The 20,000-nt window shown below is 34.2% G+C and overlaps 1 protein-coding gene across 15 annotated transcripts in view; it reads right to left on the bottom strand.

The window, feature by feature from the left end:
* Window positions 1-207: 207 nt before the first annotated feature.
* Window positions 208-20,000, bottom strand: part of LOC115228020 (voltage-dependent L-type calcium channel subunit beta-1) — a 306,373-nt gene continuing 286,580 nt past the window's right edge. For 13 of the 15 annotated variants that reach the window (XM_036512593.1, XM_036512599.1, XM_029798695.2 and 10 more), the window contains 6 exons: window positions 18,463-18,593; window positions 17,066-17,205; window positions 13,808-13,920; window positions 10,340-10,491; window positions 7,440-7,535; window positions 208-2,594 (listed from right to left, as the gene is read on the bottom strand). In XM_036512593.1, coding sequence (XP_036368486.1) covers window positions 2,139-2,594; window positions 7,440-7,535; window positions 10,340-10,491; window positions 13,808-13,920; window positions 17,066-17,205; window positions 18,463-18,593 — 1,088 coding nt within the window. In that variant the 3' untranslated portion in view covers window positions 208-2,138. Of the gene's footprint in view, window positions 2,595-7,439; window positions 7,536-10,339; window positions 10,492-13,807; window positions 13,921-17,065; window positions 17,206-18,462; window positions 18,609-20,000 lie in introns of all 15 variants that reach the window. The other 2 variants (XM_036512603.1, XM_036512580.1) reach the window with 1 other exon arrangement.

Below are 20,000 nucleotides of genomic sequence, written 5' to 3'. Positions count from 1 at the left end.
CAGCAGGTAATGACGTAATCACATTATATCAACAATTACAGACATCACAAGAAAATGTTTCCTTTTTTGTTTGTTTTTTCTTAGAAAAAAGTCCAATATATTAGTCACAGCAACAAATTTGGATATTTTTCGTGTTTTTTTTTTTAAATAATTATTATATTTTCAACATTGTTCACAGTAGTAGTAGTAGTAGTAGTAGTAGTAGTAGTAGTAGTAGTAGTAGTAGTAGTAGTAGTAAATAATGAATTCTTTTTGTTTTGTTTTTTTTTTTTTCAAAATGTGTAATCTTTAATAACTTCAAACAATTTAGTTGTGTGTTGAGGGTGGGGGAAATTGATTTCTCACACTTTAAAATAATTTTCATCCTTAATTTTTTTTTTTGAAGAAGAATTTTCTTAGCATTTTCATTTTTAATAGATATTTTCACTAGTAGTTTTGTTCCTTTTTTTCTTTTTTTTTTTTCAAAATCTTTTATGTTATTTGGAAGTAAAAGCCATTATCACTTCTTATATATTTTTTTCTTCTCACTCTGCATATTGTTGTCACCCTGTTCAGCTATTGACTCCTAGCTGTGTGAGAGAATTAGTGGAGGCAGCCATTTTTGCCAACATTTTTCAACCAGTCAAATTTTAAAAAGAAATTTTTGAAAGGTGTACTTTATTTATAGGTTGTGTTTCTCCATACAAAACGTTGCTGCAGTTTAGATGCACAAGAGGGCATCATTGAGGGCTTGGTTGCAACTGGGATTCTTTTCTTTTTAAGTCTCTTACTTCTTTTCCTCTCTCTCTCTCTCTCGCTCTCTCTCTCTCACTCTCTCTCTCTCTCTCCAAAGAGATCACTCGCTTGAATATTTTTAGATATCAATGCTGCCATACATCCATCATCAGAGCCAGCAATAGTCACTGTTCTAAACGAACTTCTTTTTGTTGGTTGGGGCTATACATTGATGTCCATTTGGCTGGGAAAGGGTTAAACGCGTAATACAAATGTATGGAACCAGCAACAATTGGACGCCCCTTTAGCCCCCAAATAGTTTGCATTGTGTTGTTTTGAAATAGCAGCAGCAGCAGTAGCTGTTTATGTCGACATCATCCCCGCCAACCCTACCCCAAAGCTAGAGCTTGCATTATTGGAGAATCTTGTGTCTAGTTTAATAGATTTAGAAGAAGGAAGAAAGAAGAAGATAGAAAAAAAAAAAGAAAAAGTGAAGGAGAAAAGAAAAGATAAAAGGAAAAGGAAGAAATAGACCACAAAGTAAAGCACAGCTCAACAGGGTGATGTTTACATCAAATTTGAGTTGCTGAAATGTTGGATAATACCAAAGTGAGTTTATCTGTTATATTTTTGTTTTGCTTTTTTTTCCTTGAATTGTCAACAGCCAATAATAATAAAAAAAAACTTCATAAAAGAACCCCAAATAGGGATTTGAGTCTCATAAAACTGATGCACATATTGAAGTTGACAACTTCTCGAACAATTAGTAAAATCTTTCTTTGAGCAATCACCATAACTTCTTGTGAATTTGAAATGATTTTCTTCTTAATTTGTTTCATTATATTATTATATTATTTATATATATATATTTTGCTCATTCCAGTGAGGTGCCGAAAGTACCAGCAGATGGTTGTCTGATGGAATCAGCTGTGTAATTTTGTTCAACTTTTAGACAAAGAAGAGGTTTCAGTAATGATACTGCAGTGGCCTGAAGGGTTTAAGCTGGGTTTTGGAAGATATTCATATCAACCAAGGTATTTTATGAAGTTAGAGCCACCTGGAGAACAAAGAAATGATAGATAACCACACCCAAGCCTGGCAAGGCTCAAATTGTTCTCAACCCTGTCAAACTAACTCAAGGAAGCAACAGAGGAGGCATAACTATTACCAGGATTTTCGTTATCATTTGACAGAATATGCCATAAACCTGATTTAAGAAAATCATTGTTTCTAAACTGCCAGAATGTTGAGAAATCCTAGTAAAGTCGTGTAGTACAACTGTAAAATAGTTATCTCCTTTGACCACGTTTTGCAGTATAGAAATATTAATAGATGTTAAGTGTGCATATTGCAGCTCATTTCAGCTGCCATACAAATGCTGACATGAGAAATTTTAATAGCTGACATTCATGCCATCAATATGATTAGATGTCTATACTGCCTTCCTTGATAGGTGGGTGTCTCTGGCTTCGGGGAGATGAATAACCTCTTTCGCGTGAGTCCACATGATGACTTCGATCACGTCTATCATGTACACCTCGAATATCTGTAAATTCAGGTACTCCTCGAGGAGCACCTCGATCACTGTCTCTAGGTCGATCGTGTGTCCTCTCAGAATCATATTCACGATCTTGAAGCATACGCCCACCACCACTACTTCCACGTTCATGTAACTGTCTTTCTGGAGAATCACCGTGGAGCTGGGCCTCGCGTGACAATGAACTTGACATGATATTTGTATGAGAGGAGTGATGTTTGGGTTCATTTTGAGGGTTCATGGAAGCTGGGTGAGTGGCTCGCCAGTAGCGTTCAAGATATTCAGCTAAATGTTGGCAGGCGTCGTCTAGCTGGTTTTCATCTAGGATCACATCAAACATTTCCTGTAAAGAAAAAATTTAAACAAATATATCAAACAGAATATATAAAAAAACTATTTTCTCATATAATTTTTACTAATTTAACCTCTCATAAACATCTCAATCTTCAACTACCACAATTAGCATGGTCTTAATTTTAAAATTTATTCATGCATCAATAATTCATTCTTGAATATTTCATTTCCCCATCTCACAAAAATATTTTCCAAATTCTTTAAAGCATTTTAAAGTGAAGTCCACCAACTAATAATGAATCAATAATGCAAATCATCTCTAATAAATAAGGCAAATCATCTCTAATTGTTTTATCACATCATGTCATTTATTTCGTAAACGGAGGCATCAATGTTAGTTTTTAGTAGTTTGGTAAACTGTATTTTTAGTGTTCAAGTGACAAGAGAGTAGCTGTGAAACTCAGGTGGAATAAATACTCTGCTCACTGTTACTTCTAACTACATACACACCAATACAAATGGTATTACTCTTCACTATTTCACTATTCCTTTACCTATGCATATTGGTGTCATCTATATGCAACAAGCAATCCCTGTCACACACTGATAACTACTACGAACAGAAGCCTTCAAAACATCCTGTAATCAGACTATAGCAACCTGATTTCATTTAATGGCACCAAGATGCAGTCATTTATTACATATATCAAAGAAACATAGCTATAACACTACATTCACCTTACTCATGAACAAATATGTAACACCTTCATTCAAGTGATAGGCATTGAAATTTCTGAAAGTCTGATCACACATCTATAACAGACAAAGTGATATCACAAAACTAGGTGTCTTTGCTGACCTTCTACAAAACACAAACGTACCTCACATTGCAGTACTACTACGACCCCCTTCAGTCATGACTGACCATAGGATTGCACCTAGAGAGTTACCCTCCCAGGCACAAGTCCAGGCAAGGTTGTTTATGGAAGACCAGCAGTCGCCCATGCATACCAGCCTCCCCTCTTCATGCCACCGATGTTGGGAAAGGCAAAGGCTGTTAAAGCTTGGCACCTGTGATGTTGCAACTCATTTCTACAGCTGAGTGAACTGGAACAACATGAAATAAAGTGTCTTGCTCAAGAACACAATACGCAGCCCGGTCCAGGATTCGAACTCATGACCCCACAATTGTAAGCTCGATGCTCTAACCGCTGAGCCATGCACCTTCACTCTCACATTGTAGTACTGCTCATGTATTTGGGATAGAGCAACTTCATTCCAGTGGATTCTACTATTCAAAACTAGAAAGCTATGCGTCACTCCATCTAAAGTATTTCAATGTATTCCTCTCTCTTCCTATCATCATCCTATTTTGTATCTGATTGCTCAACTAGCAAAAAATAAATAAATAAATTCTTTTCAATCTTTCCTTGATGGAACTCCCATCATGTCCAAATTTCCCATTTAAATTTTAACGTTCAGAAGCTGAAGTTCTGTTGACTTTGTTAACCTCACTTGACTGGAAGGATTTGTAATACTTTTGAGTAAAACTGCTCTTCCTCAAACTAACAAGAAAGCAGTCATATTCAATCAGAAATAAATGTACCTCCTGTCAATATACCAGGCTCAATAAAATAAGTATTATATATGTACTAAATTATTCTAACATAATAATAAACTAATTCAATAAATTAGGTTCTGGGTATGACTTTAAACTGTATCCACAAGTGGAATTCTGGTTTGGGAGTTCCAGAGTTTTGAGGGGAAGCCACTATTAATCTCACGTCTATCCTGACATGGAGTAGTAGCACCTGTCAGAGTTCCAGCTCTGGGTTAAAGTAGCTTGTAACCACCTTAGCCATGGGAAATCATGGGATGCGGTATTGTGGACATTTATGGCAGCAAGCTGGCAGAAACGTTAGCATGCCGGGCGAAATACTTTGCAGTATGTCATCTGTCTTTACGTTCTGAGTTCAAATTCCACCTAGGTCAACTTTGTCTTTCATCCTTTCAGGGATGATAAATTAAGTACCAGTTACGCACTGAGGTCGATGTAATTGACTTAAACCCTTTGTCTGTCCCTTCTATGTTTAGCCCCTTGTGGGCGATAAAGAAATAAGTATGGTGGACATGAACTATTTTGGCAGATGAACTTATTGGAGTAAAAGGTGAATGTCAGATGCTGAGCAGATGAACAGTTAACAAACTGTCAATTAACAAACTACTGTTATCATCTGTAGTCATGGCACGTACAGATGAGATATTTCAGCTAATGAAAGATGAATGTGACTAAAACTCAGGGCAAACATTCATGCTTCATTGCTCGAATAGGATGTCTTGCATGGAAGAGAAAAATACATTGGTCTGGAAATAATAATAGTTTCTGATTTAGGTACAATGTCAGCAATTTTGAGGAGAAGTGATTAGATGATGCTAGTGACCCTAGTACATGACTGGTACTTTATTTTATCAACTCCATTGAGGTGAAAGGTAAAGTTGACTTTGGTGGAATTTGAATTCAGAACATCAAAGAGCCAGGTGAAACACCACACAGTACTTTCTCCAATATGCTAATGATTCTGCCCCTGCCAATCTAGTACTGTCAACTCAGCCAGTTTTCTGTCAATGCATTGTTACTCATTGTTACTCATTTAGGCCAGCAAGTTTTAGAGGAGGGTGTTAGACTACACTGTCAATGCCAAAGATTTCAAAAGGATGAAAGGCAAAGTTGACCTTGGGGATGATTTGAAGTCAGGATGTAAAGAGTGAGAAGAAATGTAGCATAGCATTTCGTCTGACATTCTAACAAATTCTGCAAGTTTGCCACACTTAATAATTTCTAATTTAGGCACAAGACCAGCCAGTACTTGATCAGGTCAAGTATGGAGACATGTGCCATTGCTGCATCTACCACTTGTTTGTATTTGCTGATGTCATTGAAAGGCAACACTCAAAGCAGTGTCTCAGTCAGTCCCCATCTCCAAGAGACACTTCCTCATCTATTGTAACCATGTAGAGTGTGATTAGCCAGCACAAGCCATCAATCCAGATGGATTTTCAGAAAGGAGAACATGATATGCAGGATCCAACTAAGAAAACTGAGCAACATGATCAAACAGTCTGAGCTAACACTCTCGAATCACACAAGTAACAGGACAACCAATGGTAACCCATAATCCTGCAAAGCCTCCTGGTACTAAAGGGGTTCAGACAGCTCCTAAGGGCCCCAAACAATGTCCAAATCTTGCAACTATAGGGCAAGATGGGGTACTTCATTTTATTGAGCTCAAAAGTATGAAAGTTGACCTTGGCAGGATATGAACTCAGAATTTATTAATGATTCTTTCAAATTTTGGCACAAGGCCAGCAATTTTAGCAGAAGATGATTCATTGATATCAATCCCAATAATTGGCTAGTAATTTATTTTATTGACCCTGAAAGGATGAAAGGCAAAGTTGACCTCTGCATGATATGGATTCAGAATGTAAAGAACCGGAAGAAATGTCACAAAGCATTTTGTTCAATGCACGAGAGATTCTGCCAACTCACTACCGTAACACTGCTGACACTGACGATGATGATGATGATGATGATGATGATGCCAACATCAATGATGAGATGATGATGATGATGACAATTTATAACATAGGTAAAAGGCCACAGGTCTTATGGGAAGATCATTCTTGATTAGATCACCTTTAATACTTAACTGATACTTATTTTATTGATTTTATTTTATTGATCCAATGCAGATGTGATTTGAACGCATAATATAACTAAACAGTACAAGGTATTTAAATTATTGCTAAACTGTTACCGTTATGTTATTGTTCTTTTTAAAACATAATATCAAGGTCATGATTACAACAAGATATATTCAGCCTTTGACTGAAAACACTAAAAGTACAGTGTTTAGCAACATACAAGCCAACATAGTATACAGTGTAAATATATAGCGTGAATATACAAACATCATCACTATCTTTCCAAATCCTGCTGCATTTCACAGAGAATTTTTGATCCTCCAAAGTTTTCTCGGTGTATACATCAACCTATCTTTTTTGGCAGTAATTTTTGGTCTGAAAAATTTGACTTGTATGCCAGCAAATACAGTAAAAGTAAAAATAGTGTAAGTGTAAAATACGTAACTTCTTTCCTGCAAGTGGTTGCAATCAAAATGTGTTTTATAATGCCACCCCAAGATTCTCTATGGTGAGTCCTCAGTTTTATGCAGAATATGTCTCTATCAAGAACATGAGTGTAGTTGAGTCGTCTTCATCTTCTATTAGGGTGTGGGTATCTTAAAAATGTAATATCTGATATGACTTGTTGTTCAGCACACTAGCTGTAGCCTGCATTGAGCAACAGAAGTAGAGATGAGTGGAATGTGTCCATAAATCTCCTCTCAGGTATTGTGTGCTCATGCTATGAAATGTTTTGTGTCTTCATGAGAAGTATAATATGCTTATCATCAAAATAGTCTTGACGTTCTTTCTTCGCAGTCCAGGCTTCAGCTCCATAGAGAAAAATGAGTTTACGCATTCTCTGAAAATGGCAAATCTTGTTGACTTTGAAACATTTGACAGCCAAATGTTGAGAAGCTTGTTACGAGCAGTCTAGATTTGTCCAATGCATGCAAAGGAAGTATCTAAATCAATGACCTCCTTCCAAAGATGGCATGCAGTATCATCTTTGGAACAGATTGACAGATGGCTTTCATCTATGTTGGTGATCATGTAATCAGTCTCTTTTCTATTGAGAAACAGGTCGACTTTGGCTGCGGCATTTTCATGATTGCAATTGAGAAATTAAACACAACAAAACATATTCTGTTCAACAAAAGAAAACAATTCACATTGAATAAATAGTATAAGTGTGAAATATGAAACTTACAGGACTGCATTGTGCCAGCTTGTCTGCTGCTACAAGTTGAACATTCATATTTCTACTTTGAGATTTACCACGGGACTTAATTAATCGCTGAAGGACCTAAAAAAGAGTGAAAATTCAAAATCCAATATGAATGCACAGAAGACAAACTTTAAGATTTATATTGTATAAATCACTACCATTTAATGTTCACTCATACATGCTTGCATAGATTAGATGGAATTTTTTGAGGCAGATTTCCAACAGCATGGTGCTATTCCTGTCATCAACCATTACCTCTTTCCAAACAAAATGGCATTTCCCCTTGGCTTGAAATGTTTTCCATGGTAGGCAGGAAATGAATAACGTTGTTTGTGTGATGGTGATGCTTATTTTAAACCATCACAAGCTGCCAAGATAAGACACACACACACACACACATACAAACACACATACACACACACACACACACACACACCACACACACACACACCACACACACACGCAAGTATGCATGCATGCACACATGCATGCAAATACAACAAGTTTCTTTCAGATTCAATCTACCAAATCTACTCACAAGGCTTTAATCGGCCAGGAGCTATAGTAGAAGATGCTTGCCTTGAGGTTCCACACAGTGGGACTGAATCTGAGATCACTTGGTTCAAGTCTTTTTGTGAACATAGTTGGAAATGACATATCCTTGGTAGTTTTTACAATATATAGTTTCATGCTTACTAAACAGATCTTTTGGTGCAATATTATTTTGTGAAGAGTCAGTTTCTGACCATATTACCCTGACCATCACTTTCTCCAAAGTACAATCTCAGACTATATTTATGTCTAGTGTGTATGTGTATATGTACACACACACACTCACACACACATACATACACACAACTAAGTTTATTATAGAAGATAATGATAATAAATGTCATTGTACATTTTCCTCCTTAAGAGTAGTTAAAACACATGGCCTTCCCATGTTCTACCACAGTTCTACCACAGAATAACATGAATAAAATCAAGTAAACAATAAATATAAATGAATAAATGCATGTGGTTAAGAAGTTTGCTTTGATACCATGTGGTCAGTGTTTCAGTCCCACTGTAGGGATATTGTTGGTTAATATCCTATACTATAGACATAGGTCAACCAGTATTTGCGAATGAAATTGGTGTACAAAATCTGAAGAAGTCTGTGTGTGAGCATCTGAAGCTTCAAAGTCACTATCACCACTCTTCTTGTAAAAGTAGAACACACACACACACACACACACACACACAACACACACACACACACCACACACACACACACACACACACAGATATATATTATATATAAATGCAGAACAATGGTAAGGAAGATAATGTACACCAGTATGTATTTTCAGTCCAAAAAAGAATTGAACTTAAGGCCCTTTAATAAGTAACACCACTGGACTACATAACAAAAGATATGTAAACCATAAACATGACTAAAAAGAAAAAAATATACATATATAAAAATATAACTGGCATTTTGTTGGTTATAACGACGAGAGTTCCAGTTAACCCGATCAACAGAACAGCCTACTCATGAAATTAACATGCAAGTGGTTGAGCACTCCACAGACACCCCTAACATAGATCTCAGGGAAATTCAGTATGACAAAGAATGTGACAAGGCTGGCCCCTTTAAATTACAAGTACTACTCATTTTCGCCAGCTGTGTAAACTGAAGCAATGTGAAAAAGGTGTCTTGCTCAAGGATACAACATGCCGTTGGTAATCGAACTCCCAACCTTATGATCATGAGCTGAATCCCCATAACCACTAAACAACCTGATTTTCTATATAAATATAAAATGTAGCTTATTATAGAAGATAAAGGATATTGTTTCCTAGGAGCCTCGGAAAAGATCTGAAGTAAAGTGAATTTTGCATTAAATGAGCTCTGATGCATCAATTGAATATCTCATTTAGTTTATCCTAGGATAGTCAAACAGTTTTTGCTATGTTGGATATCATAGCTGGATAAATCTAAAAGAACAGAGGTTACAGGATTTCATTTTAAAGCAAGTTTCAGAATACCAACTTATTTCCTGGTGGGGAATATTATGAGAGTAGAAACAGAATGGGAGCATTCCCAGTTGCATGAGCTGCAAAGCGGTTGCAATTCCTGGGAAGTATTCTAAACCATGGGTACATAATTGACTATTTTGGCCCACAACTCTACTAAAGACAGATTTGAAGATGCTGGTAATGCATTTGTTAAGATGTTGTTGTTTATTGTCATTAATGCAATTAAAGGTACAACGCTGTTGTACAATTCCCCAAAACAATTTCTACTCATAGAACAAGCAAGTCAAGAAAAGATTAGGCTTTGGTAAGGTACTATAAACTTGGAATGATCTTAAGCTAATGCCTGAGTTAACTATTTTTATATAGTGATTACTCCAAGGGCAGCTGATTTCAATCCTGACATCAGAGATGAATTCCAACAATGTACAGTGGTCAAAGTAAATGGCACCTCATGAAACCATTTTGCATAGCATACTCAATCTATCAAAGGTACCTCCTCTCCTCTCTCCTGTACGTTTTTGTGCAGGAGCTGTTGTTATAGAGACTGGAGATATTGAGCATCTTGAACTGTAACATAGGAGTGTCATGTCTATACAACATAGATGATGTTAGCATCACTGTGGTGGACTTTGGAAAACAATATAGTCAGCAACATACTCTTTTGCTGGCTTCTGTGTTTTTAAAATATTCATTGAAATATTTTTCACATCAGATAATTCGTAGGATTATTATTTTTTAAGTTTCACTTTGTATCACACATTTTACTGCTTTTTAAAAATGATATATGAAGAAAAAATACAACTTTAAAGTAGGGAAAAAATCCAAAAGAATTTTGAAAAGGTATTGCTGAGAATACTTACTTTAGGTGAAGAGATCTTTACGTAGACAACTATAGGAGCAAGGGAGGTTTTGGCCAGCTGCGAGGGATGGTTTATGGTGTCACAATCAAGTACCACCATTTGCAACCCCCTAGCTAACTGAAATATTCTTTCTATTTCTTCTTGGACTTCCACTGAAAGAAAGAAAATTGAATTTATTAACTTCAAGTCTCTAATATAAAAAGTCATGCTTAATGATTTGAAGATCACGTATACCAGTAATTTAATTTGTACCGTGTAGTGTTTAATTCAGTTCAATTTATTGATATTGTACATAAATGCAATGAAAAGTACAGGATGGAAGGGGTGTTTGAAGACATTTAATGATCAGGATACTGCTCCTTTCAAGCTAATTAAAAGGTTTATTTTTTTCAAATTCCCCCATGACAGGTAAAATGTTATCTGAAGACAAGAAATGAAAAGAAATGCAGTCAGACACTATAAGGACACTGCAATTCATCCAGAAGGTTCAAAACATTATCGCTGTGATCCCAGAAAATCAATGAGAGACATAGACAAAGAATTCCAGATGTTGGAGTGGATTATCAGAACTGATACACAAGGACATTCAATACAAGTCATATGTATTGAAGAGTGGCCAATTCATGTCTGTAAAGACACAGGGTCTGTGCCAAACAATTACATAACAAGGTTAAAATCACTTGCAAACACAACATGCTTTGGTTCTTCTCTAGCGAGAAAAACTTTGAGCAAAACCAAAAGACTAACAGGGGAAATGACAGATACTTATGTGCAAAGCCTTCAGATGTTCCCTGAGATGTAATAGTTTTAGAAGTTGTGAATAATGAAGGTCACATCACATCCTTCCACAGGGTCTTAGAATTAATACTGCTGGATATGTCGACATACTGGAGATTGTTGTATGGATGAACTACCTTCATGCAAAGCCCATATAATCCAAGAATAGATGTCAGGCAATCTTTACCAACATAAAATATTCAACTTGTCTCCAAACTTGCCAGGTTTAAATCCCAAGGACTACTATGTTTGGAGCACTGTTGAAAGGAAGACTAAACATCTTAACAATACCACAGCTTCAGTGAAGTTGTCATTGTCCAAATGACGACAGAAATAGATAAGGACCATTTAGTGAAGGTGTGTCAATGATTCTGGTCTTGCATTGAAACAGTCATTGGAGATGAAGGAGGATTCATGGAATTACTGAGAAAATGCTCACAAACTTTTATTAAAATACATTTAGTTTTTATTAGATTAAAGTTGTTTAATTAAATTACTCAAATACGTCCTTAGATACCTCTTGCACCCTGAACATTGCCAGTTAAGTTGAAATAAGAGTAATTAATACATATCAATTGCTAATTTGAAATAATGAACATATACAGCACAATTGATTGTAATAGTAACATAGTTCCACTGAAGCACAAATAAATGTCCATACATGCACAAACATTCTGTTAATTTTAATGGTAGTTAAAAATATGAAAACTTCTCTAATCAACAAACTGCACTCGAGGCCTAGATCCTATTCCCAGCAAACGCTTCCGTCTTTCTCTGTATACAGAGATATATCCTAATCTATAAACATATGCAATATTATATCATATCTCTGAGTACAAAATCTCTAGTTCTCAGCCTCCTTTCTAACACTTCAAAGGTAATAAAAACAATTGTAAGCAACTATCGCTTTTATCACCTTTAGACTCTTCATCATCTCATTCACCACCAGTACAGTTTCTGTAACAACAGATCTACAACAAAATTATTCTCCTATATTACACACACCAGTGGTCTCATTCTACAGAGCTCAAGTGTAGTCACATTGGAGTACTATTTGCATATCTAGGATTGTGTTACTGCTGTAAGCTGATTGCCAAAACCTTTGTTGCAAACAAACTACAATCACTAATCCACAGAAGTATTGTTTCTCTCCTATTTATTGAACATCTTGTAGCTTCTGCATGTCACCTATTTTCTAGCACATGCAGTACACCTATCTCCATTCCTTCTGTCTTCCTTACTTTGTTTGACTTCTGAAAACTGTATCAACTTTTTAGCATTAATATTACTCTGTCAAAAGTAATGCTTATTCATCCACATTGTTTTGAATTAACCATGCATTATCCTGTAACTTTGAGATTTTGATATGGTAACTGTTAATTTTTAAAATGATATATTGTAGGATTGGTGTGAGAAATAAGATTTGGCCAATTTGAACATAAAACAAGTACAATATTTCAGCAGGATATGGTCAGTTTAAATGCTAAAGGGTTAAATACTTTCCTCAAGTATGTCACCCAAGAACTTCAGCCTTCTGAAATTCCTTTTCTACAAACATATTCCTAGTACATCCTAAAACATTTCTCCTCATTTAACATTGATTTATTCACCACTGCTCTGGGATAAAATGGTAATCTTGACTGTTACATATCCTGCTAATCACAAACTGTTCTCTGATAACACTGGTTAGTGATCAATCAAAAGTTCTATTTAGACCATAAAAGTGTATCCCAGCAACCATCCACAATGCTCAAGACAACTTGGGGTCTCAGAATGAAACCTATTTTTTCTTGTATGTTCTGTTATTCATTTATCACTGCTTCACTTAATGTGGTGTTTCTTTGGAACAAAATATGCATCATAAACAAAGATAGATGTGGTTATCAATCTACAGCAGTTCAAGCTGACCATTAACCGTATTGATGCTCTTCCTAATACCAACCATTTTACAGAGTCTACTGGGAGCTTTTTACATGTTACTGGTACTAGTGAGGTTATTAAGTAACTCATAAGACAAGACCATCTCAACTGGGGTGGATGGCTAGTATTGAGGGAGATGGTTTCAGGCCAGGTGAGACGTTAAAGTATGAGCTTAAGCACAAGATATATTGAGGCATTGACAACTATCTTTAGGACAAGTAAATTCCTGAATCACATTGTGAGTTGCTCAATAATTTTTTGTTTCTATTATTGGCAATACCTAGCAGCCAATAACATTAATACCATGTATATATATGGGTGAAGCTGCATGGTTCAGTGGTTAGAGCATTGGGCTCAAAATCATGAGGTAGTGAGTTCGATTCTCAGACCAGACTTGTATTGTGTTCTTGAGCAAGACACCTTATTTCACGTTGCTCTCCAGTTCACTCAGTTGTAGAAATGAGTTGCAACATCACAGGCACCAAGCTGTATCAGCCTTTGCCTTTTCCTTGAAAAAAATCGGTGGCATGGAGAATGGAGGCTGGTATGCATGGGTGACTGCTGGTCTTCCATGAATAAGCTTGCCCAGACTTGTGCCTCAGAGGGTAATTATCTAGGTGTAATCCCTTGGTCATTCATGACCTAAAGCGGTCGTTATCCTAATATATGGGTAGGTTTTATTAATTTTTATAGATTCTTGTTATTTAAAGCATAGAATATAGATTATAATGAAAAATATAACTGATGAACATTGAGAAATCAAAAACTCACCAAATCCAGACATCTTACTGTTAGACCTTTCTATTAGAGCTCTTTTGGTGGGATTGTTCAGTAATGAACGCTTGGCCAATGATATATCTGCTGTTACTCTGGTAATGATAATTCTGAAAAAAAATACATTCAAATTAGTTAACAGAACAAAATCAATACTTCTTTGTATAAGTTATGTCCATTGAAATATATCCATTAACAAGGCACTGAGATCATTAACATTGTCATTGCTGTCATCTTCAACATCATCGTCAACATCACTATCATCAACAACGCTACTATCACCATCATCATTGCCACTGACATCATCATCTTCATCTTCATTTTTTATCCCTATCATTTTCATCATTTACTTTGTATATGTACTTTCCTAACACTGTGTGAACCATTTTTAAAAAGCCTGCACTGCATCCATGTGAGTTGTAAGATGCAAAAAAAAAAAAAAGGGTTGGCATCAAAAAAGATATCTGCCTATAAAACATTGCCTCAGAAGTTCTTTCCAGTACAACACAAGATGGAAGAGTAGAGTTAAAAAAAAAGTTTTGTTATGTGTTTAACAAATCTACAATACAACATCTTTTAATACATTTTGATTCTACATTATTTAATTTGAGTAAGCCTTAATATGTTCAGGTCCAAACTAAGCATTTTACTCAAGTCTTCATTTCACCATTAATTCACAGTACAACATACATCAACCATTTGACTTATTTGTTAATATTAGTGTTGTTGCATATACTGGGATGAACTATCTCAGCAAAAAAAGTTATTTCCTTTATACTTAATAGATCTAAATTACTAATAAGAAATACTTTTATATGGAAGATACAGTAGAATTTAGAAAAATTACTATTACAAATTAAAATATGGAATACGATAGCAAAAATTTGGAAGAATAACCACCCTCAACTCCCATACAGTTCAAATCAGAAAATATCATCTAACTAGTCACATAGAAATTACTGAGAAAATATCACAAGTATTTTTTTTCTGGGTATGTTATTTAAATAACTTATTGTCATAACATATTATATTCCTAAATAATTATCAGCATTAAAAATATTCGATAGTGCCAGAACAAGAAAAGTAATTTACATAATTTCAATCAGATAATATATTTATGTAATTTACAGTAAAAATATTACTAGTTTTATTATGTATATATAATAGATATTTTATAGAGTTGACATATGTGTTTATGACCATTTTATTTATCAATCAATAGATACAGATTTTTTACCTTTGCTGGGAGTTTGAAAAAGTGATTATAGTGTTATTATTTTGAATGACAAAGCAAATTCAATTTTCTAAATAATTATATTAACATAGTAGAGAATTATTTCAAAGAAAGAATTTAAAAGTCAATCTAGGAAAGAATATTCACACAAAGCCAGTGAGCCTGACAATAGTGAGCCTGATATTTGCAGCTGGAATATTCCTTAACTTAAAAAAGGATCTTCCGCTCTTTTAAGACTGGCAATAATCCATCCAATATGCAAATAAAAGAAACCAAGACAAATACAAAACCTTAATATTCAATTCACATCTTTGACACAAGCATAGGAGATTTACAAAAACTAGTTTCTTATACTTTCAGATAAATGCCAACATGGGTCCACAGAAATGAGACTAATGGCCATATACTTATATACTTAATGAACAAGCTAGTATATTACCAATTTAAATGAAGGAGGCAAGTGTATTCTTAGACTTTGTCAAAATATTTGACAAAAATTTCTGTATGAAACTATATGAGACAATTATAGAATTTGAAGAAAAATTTTAGTATAGAAATTGAGAATAAAATGTTGTTATGAAGACAATGTTCTTAAAAGCATGGTTTATATCTAAATCTAGTATACTCATAGAAAACATAGGAAAAACAAAGGCTCTGCTCTTCCATTTCTAATGAAATATGTACCAGAAAGCATTAAATCCAAAAGTAAGTTATTTTCCAATGTTTTGATTACTTCTAGAATATTATAGAATAATCAAAACTTCAAAAAGATCTTGATACTTTAACTAACTGGAATTCAAAATTGTAAACTTCTCTAAAAAAATCTAAAAATTATAACAGAACTCTCACCATCAACACCCTCATCATTTAATGCCTGTTTTCCATACTGGCAGGGCCTGGATAGTTCAACAGAAGCTGGTAAGTCAAAAGACTGCACCAAGCTCTACTGTTTGCTATGACATGGCTTCCACAGCTTGATGCCCTTCCTAATGCTAACCACTTTGCAGAGTGAACTGGATGCTTTTTACATGTCACCAACAGCAGTGAGGTCACCAAGTAACTTGGTGAAGCCCCCTCAATTGAGTGGAGAATAGTACTGAGGGACAGAAATAGGTGTCTTGCAGTGGAAAAAACATGGCTACCTCAGGTGGAGAGAGAGTGGAGGGGGAGAGAGATAAATGGTAAAGATATGGCAGGGCATACACCCAAATTACAGTGAGGTATGTACAGTGAAGTGGACAGGGGATTGGGGAGGGTGAGTGAATGAATAAGTTCACAAAACTGCAAAAAGAGAGCAGGAGGTGGGCAGGTGGAATGTAAAGATGGATGAAATGCCGATAAGCATTTTGCCCGGGATGCTAATGATTCTGTTAGCTTACCACCTCAAGGCTCTTCAATATTAATTCTAATTCTTGTCAATTGGAACTACTGCAAACATATTCTATGCTTTGATATATTACACAAAATGTAACACCTCAAAACAAAAAAAAAATGTAAAAATATTTAACAATTCTAGACAAAAATGAAGTATTGATTTTAAACCAAGAATACTTTCTTAAACAAGTATATTATGTCTTTCTTGAAACTGAAGGTTCCACTTGTTATCTGTATCAACTAAAAATAGCAGAAACTACCAGATGTGATGACAGAAAAACAATCCAACTGTTTTTTTTCTTGTTAAATGGTGCTTAACCTTTAAACATTCAGATTACTCTGTCAAATGTAATGATTATTTATTCGCATTGTTTTCAATTTATCAATGCATTATCTTGTAGCTTTGAGATTCCAATGATGTGATTGTTTATTTTTACAATGTTACTGTAGGGCAGGTATGATTCTGGTCACTTGAACATAAAACATGTAGAATATTTGGGACTGATATGGCCAGTTTGAATACTAAAGGATGAAAATTTTTACTTTTAATATTTTTTCCTTAAATGTTAAAAATTCAAGTTTGCAACACAACTGAAAAGTAAATATAAACAAAATTAATTACAAAAATACATATGCTTTTTATTTACCTTCCTTCAAACTTGTGCTTAAGAAAATCAAATAGGGCTTTCTGCATCATATCCGTCACTTCATACCCTTTCAATGAAGGTCCTATCAAAACTACAGGTCGCATGGAAGGCACTACCTCATAGGGAGGAATATTCTCAGACTGAAAGAGGAAAAATAAAAATACTTAGTTCAATATTTTCCAATTTTCACAGGTACTAAAACTTAATTAGAAAAAATGTTTGCTTCTTTTTGTCTTTCAGTTAAAATCTTGAAATATCAAGAGAAACATAAAATCTAACATTTTAGGAAAACACTTGATATAGGTTCACTTTGATGCCAAAACAAAATTCCTAAAATATATTGAGTTTCTAGTAAGCATCATATTCTTCCTATGGTTGGGAAATCTGATGTAATATAATCAAATATTTTTGTTTTATAAGAGATAAGAATGAATTCCAAAAGAAAGAGTCATTAAGTATCTTAATCCCAGAATTTTGTATTGATTTTTAGAGCTGAATGTGGACAGAATGCAAACTTGTGCATAAGACAGGAAACATGACATATCATATTGGATGATATCAATGTATCAAATATTACAAGAAACACTAAAGTCATCATCATCATCATTTAATGACTGCTTTCCATGCTGGCATGGATTGATTGAGTTTGACAGGAGCTGGCTAAGCAGAAGACTGCACCATACTTCTGTGTCTGTTTTGGCATTGTTTTTACAGCTGGATGTCCTTCCTAACACCAACCACTCTGCAGAGTGGACTGAGTGCTTTTTGTGTAGCACAAGCACAGGCAAGGTCAGTTTTGGCATGGTTTTTATGACTGGATGCCCTTCCAAATGCCAACTACTTTACAATGTGAACTGGATGCTTTTTATGTGGCACCAGCATCAGCAGGGTTACCAAGTAACTTGCAAGACAAAGATCCTTTGAGAGGAGAGTGGGCATTAGAGAAGGGGATATTGTGCCAGATGATGAAAGGTTAGAGTGTGACTCCAAAATAGTATAATCAATAACTAATAACCTTTAAATCTGAATAATAAAGTATCTGTGTTCTTTAATAATAAAATAAAAGATAGGGATTAAATACAGGAATTGGCTGTATTTAAAATGCCTATAAAGAATGTACTTGAAAAGGACAAAATCTTATAGTTAATCTTACAGTCATTACTTGCTTATTTCTTCAAATAAATAAATGCATCACCCATCTTCTAGAGCCTATTTTCTTTGCTAACCATTATCATGACAAATGTAATTATCAGAAAATTAACTTATCAATAATGTCCAGATAATACCAATACATGGTACTAATACATAAATTCAACTTGTATGCCAGAAAATATAGTAAAAAGAAGTAATGGAAAATAACAATTATTAAATAAAATAAATTCAAAGTAAACTCTTACCTTTTTGAAAAAAGGTTTCCTTTTTTCTTTGGTTGGTGGGGTAATGTTTGGTTTACTTGTTCTCACATTACTTAGGCTGTCACTATCCTCTCCAACATTACTGTCTACCCCATTATGTTCACCATCAATACCTAAAAACATACATTCTGCTAAGGTTGAATTAAGAATAACAACAACAAACAAATAATTAAATGGGCTGATTATATTTGGAAATTAAACTATTGACACTTTCAAAGAGCAACATCGTTATGGAAAAACATTTCTGCCAAATCTATAAGGATATCAACAAATGTTAGACTATAATAGGTTAATTCATAAAAGGACAATAATCAAACAATCAAAGGTAACTGGTGTAAAAAGTGAAAATACACAGGGAACATTTTGAGTTAGTTCAACATATTGAAAATGATACAGAAAATTCAGTTCTACAAACAATTTTTCTTTTTAATTAAACTCAAAGGTAAAATATAAACTTCATTAGATAGAAAATATTGTGTATTAGCCCCTTTGTTATTGACAAGAATAAAGAAATTTTTTAAAAAATCATTGTAATCAATTGATGAAATAAATATAATATGTAACTGTTTTATTTTCATTTAAAAAATAAAACAATAACATATTTCTTTCTGTTTTATTTTTCTCTAAGAGCAGTATTGACATGTTAAAAAATGCCCCAAAATAAGACAAACAAATATATGTAATTTTTGGTATACAGAAGATCTCCTAATTATTATCTTCATTATGTAAATGATATATTTAATTAATCCCAGTCATAGTTAGGATTCACTCAAGCAAAAAAAAAAATAAAATGTTGGTTTAGGCCCAAGTTCATTAATTCATTCTTTGATAGACCAAATTTATAACAAAATATACAAGTGTATTAAGAGAAGTTACAAGTCAATCTATAGGTAGGTAAAACACTTGACAAAAGAAATGTATCTTTATCTGATTGGAAGCAAGTATGCAACTGAGATATGACTAAAGATGTAAATAAGTCTGCTTGAAAACAATAAAAGGGAGCATAAATAATGTTTGTAACTTTTCAACAAAATTGATGTCATGAATTACTTTGTTACAGTTCCTTCACTAATGAACATAGGAATGGCATTAATGTAATAACACTTCTTTTCCATTCTGTTTAAGTCAATAGGAATAACTACCCATTGATAAAAAAATTTCATTAGATGAAGAAATTCGACTCATTTGCATAAGACTGATTAAATGATTGACTGATATAAATAAATATCAGTTGACTAACTGATTGACTGATATAAATAAGTATTAACTGACTGACTGACTGAAGGAAACATTGATGGAGTGAGTTAAGTTTAATGTATGCAAATCAAGTGCATGAATATTGTAAGAGAAAATTAAAATTTTCAGAATTATTAAAGAAAATATGTTCACAGTAGTCAATACTGTGAACATATTTTTCAATTTGTTTCATGTTTCAATTTGAAAACAACTACATGAGAATTTTAGAAATTCCATTAACTGAGAAGCATTTTCTTTGGTAGGAAATATTGATGGGGTCTTTT

Source organism: Octopus sinensis, linkage group LG2 (assembly GCF_006345805.1).
Source record: "Octopus sinensis linkage group LG2, ASM634580v1, whole genome shotgun sequence".
NCBI classification, from domain to species: domain Eukaryota; kingdom Metazoa; phylum Mollusca; class Cephalopoda; order Octopoda; family Octopodidae; genus Octopus; species Octopus sinensis.
The sequence above is the reverse complement of the archived record's forward strand: the minus strand, read 5'-3'. Positions and strand labels throughout refer to the sequence as shown.